Source organism: Corapipo altera, unplaced genomic scaffold (genome assembly GCF_003945725.1).
Source record: "Corapipo altera isolate COAL_440 unplaced genomic scaffold, ASM394572v1 112, whole genome shotgun sequence".
NCBI lineage: Eukaryota > Metazoa > Chordata > Aves > Passeriformes > Pipridae > Corapipo > Corapipo altera.
In genome coordinates, this window is record NW_020884899.1 from 3,791,750 (window position 1) to 3,809,879 (window position 18,130).

The 18,130-nt window shown below is 43.7% G+C and overlaps 1 protein-coding gene across 6 annotated transcripts in view; it reads left to right on the forward strand.

Annotated features, from left to right (window-relative positions):
* Positions 1-18,130, forward strand: part of ST3GAL3 (ST3 beta-galactoside alpha-2,3-sialyltransferase 3) — a 138,398-nt gene that overhangs the window by 80,511 nt on the left and 39,757 nt on the right. For all 6 annotated transcript variants that reach the window (XM_027649078.1, XM_027649080.1, XM_027649079.1 and 3 more), the window contains 2 exons: positions 6,976-7,071; positions 11,440-11,626. In XM_027649078.1, coding sequence (XP_027504879.1) covers positions 6,976-7,071; positions 11,440-11,626 — 283 coding nt within the window. The remainder of the gene's footprint in view (positions 1-6,975; positions 7,072-11,439; positions 11,627-18,130) is intronic.

Genomic DNA, 18,130 nt, shown 5'->3' on the forward strand with positions numbered 1-18,130 from the left:
GCTAACGCAGTTCCTGCTTTCTAAACACATTGGGTTTATTTCCTGGCCCAGCTCCCACTCTGCCCACTTTTCCATGACAAAGTTCCTACGCTTTTCCAGCCTTTCCATAGGTCACCTCATCTCTCATGTTGATTGTAGAGCTTGCCTGCTGTAGTTAGAGTTAGGAGCTAGTCTTTATGTGAAAGTTTATTCTTAGTCTTTCACAGTCTATGTGCTAATTTAGGTTTCTTTGAAGTTTGCCTTGCCTTAGAGCGGTGCCGGGTAGGGTTAGCCTTCAGACTTCAGATTAATTTGAGAAATTATGTCCAGAAGGCAAAATCATTTCACAGATGACCTTCTTAGAGATTTTGCACACAACTGAGTCTCATCCATCTGGGGTTTATCTCAGCTCTGGTTGGAGAGTTAAGATTTTAATCTGTTGAAAAATCCACATATAGACTCTTTCAGAAGGTTACTCATGGGAAATTAGTGTTAATGACAGAGGGCAGGTGGAAGATTCTTGCAGTGGAGGTTAATGTAATTGTGACCCTTGCTGCTCACCTGTTTTTTGAGGAGTAGAATGTTTCAGGTTTTCTAAAAGTAATTTCTCAGGAGGCTGTGAAACATAACTACTCTAGCATGAGCTGCTCACTTTGGTTAGTGTTCTTTATAATGGGTTTGGAGATAGGAAAGACCTAACACTCAAGCCTCATGAAATGTATGCAAAGTCCCTGTGACACCAAACACGAATGAGAGCTGGGGAACAGGCTAGACATGTATTTCTGTGGTATTGCAGTAACAAAGTTTGCTGGTGTGTAAACACACTTATATTGAGGAAGTCCTGTTTTCTTGGGAATTGTTGGGATAGAGGCAAATCAGTGGATGTTGGTTCTATGGTACATACGCTTCACAGTCATATACCCCCCAAAGCCCTTCCAAATGAGCAGTTCTTAGGAAAGATAAAAATTGAAGTGTGTATGAGAGAAGGGCTTGGGATAGCAAGCCACGAAGTGAGAGCCCAAAGGAGCATGCATCAGAGGGGTTATTAGGAGAGAGAGCTTGGGTACTGTGGGAGATGTTAATGCTGCCAAAAACCTGCTTGGTGAGTAGGGCATGGATGAAGACTTGGGTATGGTTCCAGAAATGTTCTTCACTGTGGTTGTCAATGAATTCCAACTCTGGCTGCAATGGGTATCTGCCATTTTGGATTCCAGAAGAACTGACAGAGCAGACTGATGAAGGAAGGTTAGCTACTTCCTCGTCTTGTCTCGAACTCAAAGCACAGCCCAACAGTTCCTCTCTGTGACAGCTCCAGTGTGGTGGGAGCAGAGCCTTGAGGTTTGACTCACTCCCTTACTGCTCACTGGTCAACAAGAAAGGCCAGACCTCTCTCCTTTGCTCACCACCTTGGAGCGACTGGAGAGGACCTGACTTAAGGGACCCTAAAGGGTCCTTCCAACCCAAACAAACCATTCTTGGTTCTATGATTAAGAGCTGAAAAAATTCCTTATTGTGGAAGCATTAGGTAAGAGACAGCTCAAGTCTATAAGGTACAAGGGCTCAGACCTGGGAGATCTTTTGAACCCTTCCACTTGTAGGCTCTCAGAAGCCTAGTGAGCTGATTCTAGAAGCAGGGAAAAGGCTGCAGGTTCACCCTCTCTTCAAGGTGGGGTCACACCAACATTTTCTCTGTTGGCAAAGCCAGTCTAAGAATCCATATTTTCTACTGCCCTTCTCCTTGTGCCACTGCCATTGTTTGAAAAGGGACTTTAAAATGGATCAGTGAAATGATTCCAGTTTGCAAATTTTTCTCTTAACCCAGGTCATTCCAGTGACCTCATTTCCACAGCTCCCCTTCCACTCCAGCACTGTGTGGGCACAGAGCTGTAACAGCAGCAGGAGAGGCGGAGGGCTGGGGTGGGTGGGGAGGGTGAGTACTGCCCAGCCCATTGAAACAAACGTTCGTGTAACTATACTCTTGAAGGCAGCTTTCCCAGGGGAAGGGTGGGAGAGGCAGGAAAGGTGAGGTCAGAGCAGTGCGTGAGAACATTGGAAGGAAAGAGAGGATTAGAGTTGTGTGGTGGAGGATCTGCACCAAGCCTTTGGTCTCGTCCCTAGCCAAGCTTCTCCATTTCTGTCCTCCTTCACGAAGTTGGTCCTTGAGATGTTACATTCACTTGCCTCTCATAATCCCTGGAAATGAATTTATTTGTTTGATTATCCCTGTGACAAAGGGCATCCTGATGCACCTTTCCTGACACAGTGTACTGACATGGTGCTGAAACGAGGCCGAACGTGATCCTTCCGGGTGTGCGTACACCTTTCATCATCCCACAGCAGCTTTGCCAACTCGCTTCAGCTAATCCCTCCATTGTGTTATAACTACCAACAGCTGGAGGGCATGTGCACAAAGGCTATAGTTCACACCTGTAACACAGTGTAAGTGGTGCCCTGCTTTCTTGGCTCTCTTCATGGCTCCTTACTGTGGCACCTTTGTGTTGAACCTGCTTCTGCTCCAGGGCAGGGGCTAGGTAAAGCTGCAGTGGTGTTTGGGAGGGTAGTTACACATCAACTCTGAGCTTTTCTAGAAAATACTGGAGATACAGGGGACTTTCTTTAGAATCTCTGACCTCTTCCTTCAGAGCTGTTGTGTCTTTCTCCCTAGTACAGATGTTGGTGGACCTCGTCTTCGACACTTCATAGTTCTCCTGCCCTCCACTGACTTTTCCAAGCCTATTTATATTGTTGACATTTTCACTGCTTCCTTTAGTGGCTCATCCAGTGGCCTGTCCCTCATTCTGCAAATGGGTCAGGGCTTGGTTTCTGTTTCCACAGCCCTTCTGCTGGCTGGACTTCAATGGATTTGGGGGTTAAATCTCTGTGGTGATGACATGTAAATTTCCTATGAAAAGACATAAATATAAAAACCTAACTGACCTTTTTGTATTGCCTCCAGGTGGTACTGAAGGAAAACTGAGAGTCTGAGCTTATGACTAACACAGTCTTTACTAATGCAGTATATAAACTGAGCAAGCCAGGAAGGAATTTGATAGAGCAGGAGAGATGTGTGTCCCTCTGGCTCGGGTTGATAGCACCCATTTAAGTTGCAGCAGCCAGTTCAAGCCAGAATATGCTAAGCCTCCCTAAGCACCAGTTACCCTAAAGATGTTTTTTAATTATTCTGTTATATCTTTCCTCAAAGCCTTCAGTTCCAAAGTTGCGTAAAGGAAGGCTTTGTGGTTTCTCTCCCCTGACAAATCCCTGAAGTGCTTTGATAGGAGAGGAAGAGGAAGTAGGAATTGCTACAATGCAAACATGTGTTTACAGGGCTATATTGTTCAAGAAAATCTGCGTGAATCCTGGTTTTGGTGTAGATGAACTCAACCTTGGAGTATCAGTGTCAAGAGTCTGTACATCTGGCTGCAGCTCCCAGCTTAGGGCTTTAGGGAAAGTCTGTCTGTGGAAAGTCCATGACCCTCCTTCATACCTCCCTGGTAGCAAACTGGAACCTGGGCTGTGTCCAATGTGTTCGATCCTTGAGCTCTTCTGGAAAAGAAATAGGACTTTGATGTACTATGTAAACAAACATAAAGGTGTTTGCACACTTCTTTGTGGAGAAACAATTGAGCTGTAACTGATGCTGCTTGCACGGTTTGTTTCTTCAGCCAGAAGTTTGCCTGGAGCCAGCAGTGACTGTGTAGGTTTCCCATGCTCAGGCACCATCAGTGGGCAGAGTATGTTTGAAAGAAATTTAAGCTGCTAGAAGATCAAAGATTAGACCTTAGGGTCAGAAAGACACTAATGAAAAATCTTATCTGCAGACTTAAGGAAAAAGGAGAACACATTTAAATATGTCAGGACCACAAGGATATGAGGGTGGCTCAGACATGAAGCTGGGTAAAGGTGATTAACCTATCAGTTATGATGAGTAAAGGCAGAACCATTCACTGAAGTATTTGTTTCATTTTTGGGGATAAAAATAGAATGGTGCTGTCCCATTTTACAACAACAATGAAATACTTTGTGTATTTTTTATTCGTAACTGCGAGGATATAAAATGACAATTATATGTCTTTCAAGGTAAGCAACGCAGAATGTTTAAGGAGTTAAATAAAGATTTTTTTAGTTTATTTTACTGTCTGCTTTTTAACCCTTCTTAGAAGGTTTGATAGAACAGCAAGTGTTGTGCCATTTTTGGAAAATATGGGAGACGATAAAGAGATGGCTGTAAGTTGATTAGCTTGGTTTGCAGGAAAAATTCTGGAAAGTTAAATCTGGGGCAGAGTTTGAATGACAGCATAACTGATGTGAGTTACTTTGGGTTTGTGGAAATGAAATCTTGCCATGTAGAGGATATATTTTTTAGATGAACTAGCAGCTTAAATGATAAAGGTAACCTTTTAGAGACAGGCATTAGTTATGTCTCAGTCCATTATATTCTGATTCTACACTGCACCATTGTAGATATATCCTTTTTAGGAATGGGATAGTCACATAGCTTTAAAAAGTTACTGTCAGGGTTGAGAATTAATCCTTTAATGACACTTCCAGTGTAATCCTGCTGGCAGGTATTTGCAGGGGCTAAAACCATTCTGGAATAAATGTAAAATTACGCTAGAAAAATTTGCCAGAACCAAAGACTAGGAAAGTAGGGAGTAGCAGGACCAGGTCAGTCTTGACCTTTGCACAGGATCCTTCTCTGAACACTGCTTCCCTGGAGCCAAATCAAAAATCAGGCATCACAGGGGTGACAACACAGATCATGTTTACAAGATGAGGATTATATTCTGCAAACCAATGACTCTAAAAAGAGGATTGGAATGATGTACGTAAAATCTCTGTGTAAAAGGGACTCTGCTTTGAGCAGCATTAGCTCCACATGCTGGTCTTCCAGATTCAGTACTTCAGAGATCTGGGGAGAAGTTGAAAATTGTTCAGAGAGGTACTGCAAGTGTGAATCAAGACCTAGGAGAGCTGCCGTACTGCACAAGATGTGATGAGCTTGCTCCAGTTGGTATGGTCAATGGAAGATTAAAAATGAGCTTTGATCATTCCATGAGCACTGTGTGGGAGCAGGGCCATGAAAAGCTGCTGGAGCAGCTTTGGCTGGTGGAACTGGTTCTTTTATCTCATGTGTGGCAGCTCATGCTCACCAGTCTGACCCATGAGGGGCGAATGTTTGTACGCATGCAGATGTGGAAGGGGCTACTGACAGTAGATGGTGCTTTAATTTAGCAGAAAAGCAAAGAATGTGATTAAGTGGTTTGAGGCTGGAACAAGCAGGTCTATATTCAAAACTGGTAAGAGCTACCATCCTAACGTAAATGGGAAAAGGATAGAGGGGAGTCTCTGTAGCTTACAGCCTTTGGATTTTGGCATGGTATCCTTCTTCAGAAGAGAAGATTAAGAAAAGTCATGGCTCAGAGACAACTGAGTAGAGAAACTACGGTATTTCACCCAGCAGTCTGTTGTTTAGGAGGTCAAACTTTCCTATCATAATCATCAGAAGAGTGTATTTCCATCCGAAATGTCACTTGGCCAGAACTGAACAATGTCTTTTTTTTCCCTTCTGCAGCATCTTTTCCTTAAGGGTGTTGACAAAGCTGTAACCCCCTTCGTCGCTTTTTTGGGTGTACTTGGGGTTGACTCTTTCACTTCCCTCTTTGTCACAATATACTGCCCGAACCAGATCTTGCATCTGCTTTCCCCTTGTTGCCAGAACTGTTTTTTGGGGGTTTTTTTGCTGTGCCATCATCTATAAAATTCTTTCTCTGCTGTGGTTTGATTATCACAGTCATCTATGCTTCTTCAGCCTTACGGACACTGGGCTAATATGTCCATCTGCTTGAGGATGTTTTTTCTTTTGGAAAGGCTCAGATATGCAGTGAAACTTTTTCTGGGCAGGGGAGGCTGTTCCAGAGCATTTCTTGGTGCTGTTAATTCTGCACGTGTCTCCAGCTAATGGCTCTGTCAGCAGAGTGACCCTCAGTGGTTTAGCTGAGTCTTTAAGTGCACTCCAGCCCTGCTCTGCAAAGAGGGACCCCACGTAAGTGGAGCTTTCCTCATGCTGGCTCTTCAGACTTATCACAAAGAGGACAGCCTAGAAGAGCCCAGTTGACTGTGCCTGGGACTAGGAAGGCTGCCTAGGCCAGAGATCTGCTCCAAACAACTGATTGCCTTGGACCCTTTCCGAAAAAGGCTCTGCAGACACGTATTCCTTCAGTGAACTACCAGAGATGGAGGCACACTGCCAGAAGAGCCAGCTGCGTTTGGGATTAGATGGCTGGAAAGAAGTCCTTTTCTCTGTCTTCAAAACAAAATCACTTTTTAACATCTGCTGCAGAGAGTTCTCGTGACTCAGGGTTCCACAAGAAACTGTTCTCCTTCTTTTTCCTGTTTCTTTTTCTAATTAAGGTTATTTCCCTTCCCTTTCCTCACCTATGGTGTCTCCATATATGTTTCCTACTGGGAAGGAGTGGGAGGGGTGTCTTTTTTCTCTCCATTTAGTGGGGTCTTCTTATCTCTCAAAGTCTTGTGATAACAGCAGCAATTTTGCTCTCACCAAGGTGAGCACACCCCAGATAACCTGGCAAGATCTGCCTGCGCTCATAAAATTGCTTGGAGAAAAGACTTCCTCACTAAGCCTTTGGTTTATTGTTATTTCAGTACTGAATGAATGATGAGAAGGTTTAAGTAAACAGATGGGTTTGATTCAAGCCCATCATACCACGGGTGTGGGGGGAGAGGAGCTGCTTGTCCTGACAGCTCATCTCATTAGGCCACACGTGGTGTGAGGTGTTGAAAGCAGTTTATCACGTGTAATGCCTGGACATGATGAGGTGAGCTGGGGATCAAGTGTATCTCTGTCTCTCCCCTAATTCTTAATATTTACAAAGGTTTCCTGTAGTTCTCAGATGCATGCAAACTAAATATGTGTGTCTCTGTGTGTTTGAATTTACGTTACAAAAATCACCTCTTCCTCTGTTTCTTCCACAGTCTCAGCTGCCGGCGATGTATTATTGTGGGAAATGGTGGAGTACTTGCAAATAAATCATTGGGGTTAAAAATTGATGACTATGATGTTGTTGTCAGGTGAGTCTTTGGCATTGTAGTTTTCTTGTCATATGTTCAGTTTCTGTATCTGTTCACATGCTATGCAGGCAGACTTTTAACCTGTACTAGTGACAGTGTCCATTTGTATGAAAACATGAAGTTATATGGAGGGGAAGAAAAGACAAGAGCATATAAATGTTTGTTATAAATGGTGTTCACATCAAAGGGTAAAGGCACTCCTCAAACATTCCATTTTCCGCGACTGTTTGGGAATGTGGTCTCTCATATGATCCTGCTTGAACCTTCTCTTCATAGCTCCTTTCTAAAAGCTGCTGCTTTCTGTGATGCCCTTAGGTGGTGAAGCAGTAACTCAAACTGTTGGATCTGCTCCCAGATACATCCCCTAGGTAACTCAGGGAAGTATTACTGGTCATACACGTGTAGCATTCCCCAGGAACTACACTTCACAGTTAGGATGGGAAGGACTAAGAGTGATGCAGCATAGGGTGTTAGGAGGCAGGAAGCCTCTATGAGCGAGGACCCAGTGATTACAGGTGCCCTAGAAACTGGGAATACTTTGCCTCTGTTCACTGTGGATGACAATGTTGAATAAGGGAGCAGAAGCAGAGTGGTGTAGGAGTGGAAAGGACCACAGGCAAAGTCAGGACTTCTTGCTTTGGCTGAGGACCTGGATCATTGCCATCTCAGAATGCTTGAAAAACGTGCTGATATGTGAAATCACAGGTCTAGTCATAACTCTTAGTAATAAATCTGTCAAGTCAGGGGGGCGTTCTGGGTGACTGGAGATTAACAAACATAATACCTGTACTAATGGAGACTCAGAGAGAGAGTGTGTGTAGGAGGGAGGGGGAGATGTGCTCTAGGGAGTTACAGACCCATTAGTCTGACTTGAAAAAAAAAATGCAGAGCTTTCCAGCAGGTTTTGAATCATGAGTAACAAAATATTACAAAGGTAAATAGGAAAAGTGGGATAAACTGCAGTGTAAGTTTATAAAAACTGGTTTAACATAGTCGAAGTTGGCATTTTTTGTCTTAGTAAGATAACTGATTTCACGTTAAAGAAAATGTGTCTGATATCATCTCTCTGAATTTCAGTCAACTGTGAGATGTGGTGGCAAAAAGCAAATTCTTAGCTAAGGTGGAAGAAAGAAAGGGATTAGTAAAAGAATTTAAGGCAGGTATCATTTAGCATGGTCCCTGTTCTCCCCTATGTGCCAGTAATGGGCACATGAGGAAAGAACAGAACATACTGAGAGTAATAAATGTCCTCTAACTCTGGACACAAAGAAGATCCCTTTTAGTCCTTTGTTCCTGTGAATGGCTCCTTGATTCTCCATCAGTGTGCTGGACACAGGGATGGCTGTTCAGAACAGGAGAAAATTTTTACAGCCCTTTTCCTGGTCTCACTATCAGTTCTTAGCAAAGAGCTCTCACTACTTGACATAGTCTGGTGACTTGTAGTTATTAGAGCTGAATTAAAATGCAGTTATAGCCTTTTCTTGGGTTCAGAATGTTCAAAAAGTGGCAAAAGAATGATTTCAATCCATCTGGACTAAGCCACCCACTAAGATTTACATCAGAAAGTCCACTATTTAATTTCCAAATGAAAAGTTCAACTTTTTCTCTCACATCAGTAAATCTAAGTCAGTTTGCAAGCTGGGAGGATAAGAGGGCAGCTGAGCACCTGTGCTGTTTGTGGGACAGATAAAGAGGAGAGAAGTCAACTGTAAAGGTTAAATGAAGCCAGGTGCTTGGATGTGTATCCAACTGCTTGCTTTACTCCCGTGGAAGCTGAGGAAGTCCCTTGTATTATAGCATTCTTTTTCATGGGTTGCAAAACTCCTTTGAAGGATCATATGTGGGACGTAGGAAGTGAATTTTAAGGGAAAAATGTGGTATGTTTGTTGACAAAGATGTGATCCAGCAGTATGTGGAGTTTTTTGATGCCCATGTGAGGATTGCTAATTGCAGCAATAAATTTTGTTCTTGTGGTGAACATAGTCCAGTCGGTTTTGCCAGTTCTAAAAACAGCTTGGAGTGAGTTGGTTACTGTTTTTCTTTAACTAGATATTATCAGATTTCAGTGCAGATGTTATTCCCAGCTGTGACACTGTTTACCTGGCAGGAGTTTCTTGCAGCAGTCAGTCATCAGTATTCTGAAATGCCTCCCTGCAGACAGGGCAAAAACAAGTGTGTATCAGAAATTCCTGATCAGAACAAGGTGGGGATTCAGCTGATGATGATGCTTTAGTGATAGGGTCTTCATGGTGCCACACTTAGGAGTTAGTGTCTCATCAGCAGACATAGACTGAAAAACACTCTGAAACTTCTTACGTGAGAAAACTGCCCATCCATGGACAACACAAGGAGGCCTGACATCCTAACTGAGGGTTTTCAAGATTTAGGTGTGCTTATAACCACCAGTGTGTCTTGCCTAGGAAGGGGTTTGAGCTGTGTAGCATCACCTTGGTGAACACAGGCTGTGGCTGCCAGAACTTCTCCTGGTCCCTTGGCCACACTGCCCTCGGGGCACTGCCCCTGGGGCTGACAGTGCTGGCTCTTGGCAGGACTCCATCACTGGGACTCTATCAGCAACTCACACTCTGGCCTTTGCTGGGGACCTGAGTTCATTTTCCTTGGGGAAACGGCTTGTTTTGTTTCCTGCCTAGACACAAAGTAAGGGTCCCAAGTTTTGGGAGCGTTGACAGGGTAAGCAGCAAAACAGCGAACTGAGCAACTGGGGATGGGGAAAACCCTACCAGAGAGCCACACATTGGCATCTGAGATGACTGCAGACACCTTCTCTTCAACTTCAAGAAAACAGATAAAAATAGGTATAACTAGCTTTCTTCACACAGTACTTTGTAATATTTATCTCTGTTTCCTTTACTTTATGTAAGGTCGTCTACCCCAAAGACACACAACACCTTGAAGTTTAAATAATGCCCTTAGAAAAAGTGAGTGATGTGTGAATGTGCCACCAGCAACAGAGGAAAAGCAGGGGATCAGGCTGGCTGGGAGCACTGTTACTGCAGGTAGTCAGGTCTAGCTACCTCAAAGTCAGGCTACAAAGCGAGGGTTTATAAACCATGGAAAAAGAGTTCATCTGCTGTATAAATTGTGGTGGTGCTGATTTTTAAGTTGCTTTCCCTTCAATATTTTATTCCTAATGATAAAGCAAGTATTTTTACTAAAAATGCATAGGACTTTATTCTTCTAAAATTTGAATATAATTTCAGATTTTATACAGATATTTTCTTCTCCTAAAAAGTTTCCAAAGTAAAATGCTTACCCAGGCTGAAAAAGACATATCCAGATACTCATTAACATTCCTGCACGGCAAAATTTGCAGTCCATAAGCACTTTCCAGTATATTGAACTACACCAAGTCAAGAATGCTGCAATAATTCAAGCAGGCAATGCTGTTCCATCAGGGGCTGCTATTTGATGTCAGCAAGATTTGTATTCCAAGTTACTTGAGATTTCCTCAGCTTTGGCTTTCTAGTTTTCAATAGAAGTTTTGAATAATGTCATGAAAGTCATCATTGCAGTTCATGCCAAAGCGGTTCGTTTTTTCAAGGGAAAAAACTTTGTTCCTGAGAAATGTTTTGACAAAAGCACAACTAAATACATAGCATTCCCTTAGAATGCTATGTGTGCCCAAGAGCAAAGCTGTGTGTCTGCTTGGGTGTTTTCAGAGTGGGATGCACTTCCACAGCAGAAACTCCTTGGAGTCAGTGAGACTGAAGCTGTGCTGAGCCTTGCCCCAGCCGTGCAGCCCAGCCTCCTGCTTTGTGCTGCCATTGCAGGGCACCTCACCCTCCAGATGGGCCAGTTTGGGGAATTAAGCCCATGAGATTGTTCCTTTGGGGTTTTTTTTTTTGGGAATTATATCCCTAAACAGCCTCACTGCAGGTAAAATGAGCAGTGTAAACTCTGGACTGGGGTTGGAGCATTAGACCAGGTTCAGCTCTTTTAAAACTGATGTGGAGCTGCATCATCTCTTTCAGCACAGTCTTGCAGAATCCAAGTGACACATCAAAGGAGCAATGGGATGTTAAAATATTAATGCTTAGTTTGTAACTCTAAATCTGCAAGGACAATGTTTTTCAGTTTCCTTTTCCAAAGCTTCCAATTCAGTGTAAATCACAATAGTGGATACGCAGAAATGATTTGCATTATATTCAATTGTATGATTTAAATGGCTTCTAATTAAACTGTCGTCACAGTTGGTATAAACGTTCGTGGTGAAGAACTGGAAGAGGTAACATTTCCTGCTCTAACACCTGCTACAGGGAATTCTTGCCCAGCAGTGATTGCTGTGTCATCAACACCCATGAGTGTAAGTGGGAATCCGTGACAGTGTCTTCTCTCGTTGCCCTGCAGGCTGAACTCGGCTCCAGTGAAAGGCTTTGAAAAGGATGTGGGTGGCAAGACAACACTCCGGATCACATATCCTGAAGGTGCAATCCAGAAAATGGAGCAGTATGAGAAGGATTCCCTGTTTGTTCTGGCAGGATTCAAATGGCAGGATTTCAAGTGGCTGAAATACATTGTTTACAAGGAGAAAGTGGTAAGAACGCTGTCAGCTGATGCTGTGAAGGTCACCTAATTAGTAATGGTGGGCAGACATGGTATCACCATCGTATTTGCCACATTTGGGTCTGAGGAGAATTCCTCTGTGTGTCCTGCTGCATTTAAGTGAAGACTTTCTTCATCTCCATGGACTTCAGCTTTAATTGTGTTTTACAAAGACATCTCTCTGTAACTTGGCCTTGCGTCACAGATGAGGCTTTCTATTCAAGATTATGTTAGTGTGTACTATAAACAATGAATTTAATTTTTATTTATTTTAAAGTGTATTTAAAAGGACCAGCTCTTGCATGGATTTTATGGTCTCTTAGGATTTAAGAGCAGAGGAAAGAAAAGAGCAATGGCAAGAGGAAGAAGTGGGAGTCTGGGGACAAGGATGTGATGACACAGGAGGGGAGGAGGAGACAACAGCAGCACAACTTGTTGAAAAGGCTACAAGCAGACTTAATGTGACCTCCTGAATAGCACAAACCATTATATTTTTCTCAGTTACTGAGATTTGCGATTTGTGTCTGATTGAAGTATCATCCAGAACAACAGTATCAAGTATAATTTTAAAACACTGAAATGATGAATACACTACTTTCCCCATGTAAATATTTTCCCTCCATTGGTTGCATTAGTGCCCTTCTGAAGTACCATGAACCTGTTAATAGTCAGGGCTGTTCTCTGTAATTCACCCATCCTGAATGGAATCAGGTTGTGGTCAGTGACTTCTCACTCAGTGGATGGTTTGTCTTTATCTGCTGTCATGATATGCAGAATAAATGCCCTCTATTTGGGTATAGTTCTTGTTTTACATATCTTACATATCTGTTTTCAAATGTTTCTCAATGACTTTTCAGCAAATAACAAGACAAATGGATTAGCATTCGGAGGATGGGATATTATATCATGTGTTTGGAGACAGACAGAGAGAGGAGGTTGGCAGCTCACCACATACACAGAATGAAGCAGTCTGGGAGTATAATTGCACCCAGTTGTTACAGAGATGGCCTTAAGGGCTCATACTTTGCTCTTGTCTCATACTGGCACCAACTTGCAATTATTTTCCTGGTACCAGACGGATGAAGTTCCCTGTCAGCCTCTGGGCAAGCACAAGTGGGCTTTCGTAACATGAATAATTGAGTTTAAAGTAATTTTCTTTGCTTTATGTAAGACTCCTCTTCCTCATTCAGGGGAAGGGAAAACCCTGGCATTGTCAGTGCCCTGCAGCCTGAACGCAGTTGCAGGGACTCGTGGTGTTTAGCTTGAAGTTCAAGGGATGGGTTGGTTTACTTGAAAACAAATTGAATTTCCACCTGATGCTTGCAGTCAGCTGGTCATCACCAGATTCTAATATGGTATCCCCCGCTCTTAGAAAGATGTAGCAAATTGTCTGTTAAAACTTGCTAGAAGACCGGGGAGAGCCATTGCAGTTCTTTGAACTGAGTGCCTCAGTGCCCAGCTTGGCAGAGAGCAAAAGGAACTTGATCTTCTTGCATTGCATGTTACTTCAGTGCTCTTGTGATTGGCTCCTTATCCTTCATTTCTTCAGAATAAACTCTCCCATTTCTTTAAGTTCTTTTAGGTGATGTTTTCCAGATCTCTTAATTCCTGTTGCTCTTTTGAATGCCTGCAGTTAATTAATCTTTTCCTTAAAGAGCAGTGCCCAAAAATGTACAGACTACAGCAAAAAGAGAGGAGCACACAGCTGCTTCGCTAGCCTCACAGTTCTCATTCCTTATACATTTGCTGTTTGGACAGCCTTTTCCACAGTGGCATGGAACTGGTGGTGAGTGTCGGGTTCCTTGAGACTCCAGGTCTCAGGAAGAATTGAAGAGCAGCCACCTCCCCAGCTCCACACCCTGTGCTTCTGCCATTGGCTCCTCCTGTCAAAGAGCAGCATTGTGCACTTGTCCCCACCAATTCTTTGTTCCAGAACACTTCTCCAGTTTGCCAAGTTCCTTTGGCAGAGCTTCCCAGCATACCTGCCATTCTTTCCAGATCCATGTCCTCTTCAATTTAATAAACATACTTTTTACTCCATCATCCAGGTTAATACTGAAAACACTAAATAAAGTTGGTTCCTAGGCAGAACCCAAAGTAATAACATCCTCCCATTTCTACGGTGAGCCCACTGAGAACTCATCCTCGATAGTTTTTTGGCCACTTCTGAACTTGTATCACAGTAGTATCCTTAATAACAGTTTTGGCATGTTTGTGAAAGTGATCTATCAGAAGCTTTACTGAATACCAGTTACATGTCTTCCTTCTTCCCAGTGATAATTTTTCTTCTGTATAAAGAATTTTTTTTGAACATAATTTGCTCTTGACAAATCCTCGTGGGTGGCTACTCAGTCTTTTTTCTTTTTTTCAGGTGCTTACAAATAATTAATCCTGCTAGTCTGAGAATTGAAATCATAAATCAGCTCTCTTCCCTTTTCTACCTTTTAAGGCTAGGCACTGCTTTTGTCCATCTTTCAATCCTTTGACAATCCTACCTGTTCTACACAAGTTCTCAAAGGGAGTCATTGCTGTTTTTTGAGGCTGCTGGGCCAGTTCATTGAATACTTTAGGATACAGACCAGGTGAAAACATCTGTCTTGTGCTCTCTAGTCTGATCTCTCTTAGGCTGAGATCTTGCTGTCACTGGGTTTAGCTGCAAGCAGGTGGGTGGCACAGCTGCTTTTCTAGAGGAAGCTGATGCAGAAAGTGCTTTCTGTTAGATAGAAATGATCCGATGGAGAACGAGCAGGGCTATGGGAATAGCACATAGGTGTCTGTTCTGGTAGTGAGTGTTAGTATTTTTATCAGTGTGTGGTAAGTTCAGGGTGACAAATGCCTGCCCAGTGCTCTCTGTGGAGAGTTTGTTTCTCTCAGCTGACGTTCCAGAGAAAAGGGAATTTCTTCCTTTCCTGGATTCATCTAGAGGCACTTGCTTGACCTGAGAGGTCTGTATGCCACTGTTGGTTGTTCCTTATCTGACACATCCCTCTGCAAGACTTCATCCCTGCTGCAAACCAGTCATTACAGTCAGGAGTCTGACTCAGGATGGAGAAAAGGAAAATGGAAGCATCCTGCTAAAAAGCACAACTGCTGTGGAAGTGGACACATTCCTGAAAAAAAAATAGGCTGATCTCTGCCCTCTGATGTTTCCTTTGCTCGTGACTGTTGATAGAAACTGCATGTGTCCATGGCACAGTCACAGGTGGGTATGAAACTTCCTGAATTCCTTCAGACACCTGGAGCTGCTTGGACCTGCTTGACCAGAGATTCTGGGCCAGGTACTACGATCCTTGCTTAGTCCTCTCTTGAGTAAGTGAAATCAAAGGGAGTTTATCTGAGAAAGAGTAAATGAAAGGCAAGTGGCTATTTATTGCTGGGTCAGTGGTCAGATAAGATTATTCTCCCTGCAGCTGAGAGGGATTTGCTCTGTGTTATGTGAGTCTTTTGGCAGCACTTGCATACTGAGAAAGGGATAAGTGCTTTGTAGAGAGAAGGATTTTCTGGAGATGTTATGAGGAAAAAGAATCAATGTGATGAAGAAGCACCAACAGAACAGAGAGGCTGGGGATTTTATGTGTTACACACTCTGGTGTAATGGCCTCCCAGAGATCTGTGTGATGCCCTAGGAGACACTACATCCAGAAACCAGAGCAGTGGAGTATGGACCAAAGAAAAGGCAAAAGCTCGACTGCTTTTTATTTCCCAGTAAAACAGAAATATCTGGAAGCAAGTAAAAACTTGAGAGAAAACATTATTCTAGGAAAAGGACAGGTTTGGCTAAATATTCAGCAGCAACAGCAAAACAGAGGTAGTCTCCATCACAGAGTTCTGGCTGAGCTGACGCTCCAAATTGTCCTGTAGGAAGTTACAGCAGTATGGTATCATCAGAGAGTGTACAGCTGCCTTTAAGAAGAGGAAGGGTGAGTGAATCTGAGCGACTAAAACCTTGGTAATCTGATTTCAGTCATTTGACAAGCATTAGAATAAACTGAAGGAGAAAATAATTGCACCGATTGCAACTAAAAGGAGTATGGGATAGAGAAAAGTGACATGGTTAGCAGAGGGGAGTATTGCACCATGCTGACCTAATATGTCAGTGTACAAGTGGAAAGGAAGTGAGTTGGAGTCCCACAGCCTGCAGTGGCCTGAACTCGTGGTTGTTGCAGAAGGGTCACAGATGTGAGTTGTTCGTGCGTCTGTGGTGACTGGTCTGGCAGTGCTGCCTTGGAATCATTGCTGCAAGAGCCTGCTGACACAGCCAGGCACCCCTTGGATGATGAAATGACTGCTGCCAGTGATCCCCAGAGAGGGATTACTCATGGGCAGTCACTCAGAACAGTTACACTTTCTCCTGGACTTTCTTTTTGCCAAGAGACATCACCTATGTTGTGATCCACCCTGCTGCTTCCCACTCCTTGTACCCTCCTGCATCACCCTGGGTCTTCCAGTGACAGAAGCTCTTCCTGAGTACCCAAAGTACCAGTGAAATTATATGGGGAGGGAGGTTTGGTCATATGTTGCTCTTAAAATAAGAGGCAGAAGTTTCTGTATTTTGTGGAGAGTAGATGCTTCCTGAAACAAACAGGAATTTACAGCTCCAGGTATGCAAATCAGCTATCTCAGCCTGGTGCTGAGGCCAATTCCAGCGTTGTTTCTTGCCCATCAGTAGTGAATCAGAGGAGCTCTCTTGCTAGGGCTGACTTCCCTGAACACCTGGCACACGGCCTTAAAGCAGCCAAGTGAGGGCAAAGGTGTCACTAGAAATTGGCAGCTCACAAGCTTCCTTCTCGTGTAATAATGAGCCTGCGGATGATTCCGGCGGGAATCTCTGCAGCCTTTGCCAGGAGGAGTCACTTGTGCAGTGAGCCCCTGCGGCACCTCCAAATTCTCTTTGATAGTGAAAGTCATAGGAGCAAGTGAGCACCTGCCTGCGAGCGTGGCCAGGTTGGGTTGTGTGTCCCTTGCAGGGGCATGTCTTTGACAACTTGCACACAGCAGTGATGCCATCCGAAAAGCAGTCCTCCTCCAGCAGTGGGGGAGGGCACAACATAACCCCTCCTTTGTCACAGCATGTCACTGCTGCTTGGGGGCATCTTCTGGATGTGGCAGCAGGGGGGGGTTATTTAACCTTTTGTTTGGGAACTGTATTTTTTTATTAACAGCTTACTTCTAGTCCTGCTAAAATGTGCATTACAATACCCTCCTGGCGTGATCAGTGTTACTGTGCTAGAGCCAAGGCCAGTCTGCTGCCAGAGCCTGTGCTGTCTGCTGAGCTTTTGTTTAGAGCTTCTCTTCTTCCATTAGTTAATGGCCTTGTCATGCTGCATGTTTGCTAGGGCAGACTGTGAATGTCACAGCGCTGCAGTTCACTGTGGATTCCTCAGATTCTGAAACAACCTTACCTGTGGGCTGTTTTACATCCCTAAAAAAACAGCTTGGGAGCCATCACACTCCTCCTGTCATCTTCAGGAAAAGAGTGAGACTGTGAATCTGTTGTTGCTGTCCAACCCCAAGTAAAGCTTCATTCACATGCGTGTATTTTCAGCTTGTTTGGAATTTGAGACCAGCACTTGAGCAGGTGATTTCTCTGAATCTTGGCTAGGGAGAGAGAACCTGCTTTTTCCAATGCTGTCCCTTGCCTTTGGTGACAAGTGGAGTGGCCACTGCCACTGGCAGATTCGCTCCAGAGTTTGCTTCTGGATTGTAAATATTTTCTTTCCCTTTTCTCCTCTAAGGGGCTTGTTGTTTTAAGTATCTTGTGTACAGTTGATCTTTTCAGGTTTTAAAGGACTGTGGGAGAGACATGTGGGATGATTCCTGGGACAGCATTCTGGTTTGGTGGAGCTCTAAGTCCACCACTAGTTATCTTCATGCATTATGAATTTAAAGCTTGATTACAGGTTTGTGGTGCCTCATCCTGTGCTGAAACACAGCTTCAGCCCACCTGCTTAGAGGTGTGCCTGGCTGGGCATTGCCTCGTGTCTGCCTGCTCTCCTTGGACTCAGCTGAAAGGGGACAGAAGCTGGACATGCTGCTCCATGACAAATGAGAAAAGCTTTTGAACTGAGAAGTCAGCTTAAGGGTTGTCTCATGTCTTTCACAAATTTGAGTTTTCACCTAAATAGCCATTTATAACTAATCCCTTCAGGAGTATAATATAGGAAGGCACGGCTGGTGAGTAAGGCAACCAACCTGCTTAAAGGACATGATGGGGCTTGCAGGAGGGGAAGAGGCAAGAAAGCCTTTTTGGTGGTGGTTGTCCTGTGGTCCTAGCACATGGTGCAAAAGCCATTTCCAATCACAGAGAGTGGAGGGATTCTAGGAGGAATTTTAGCAGGGAAGTACCTTAGTACGTTATCAGGATGGTTCGTTGCCTCACTCAAAGAAACTGAACTGTTAATAAATGTGGAAGCACAGAAAATGCTTTGTAATAAAGTGAAAATGTGAGGCAGACTCTCCTGGCACCTACCAAGTCTCTGACTGAGAAGATGAGGTG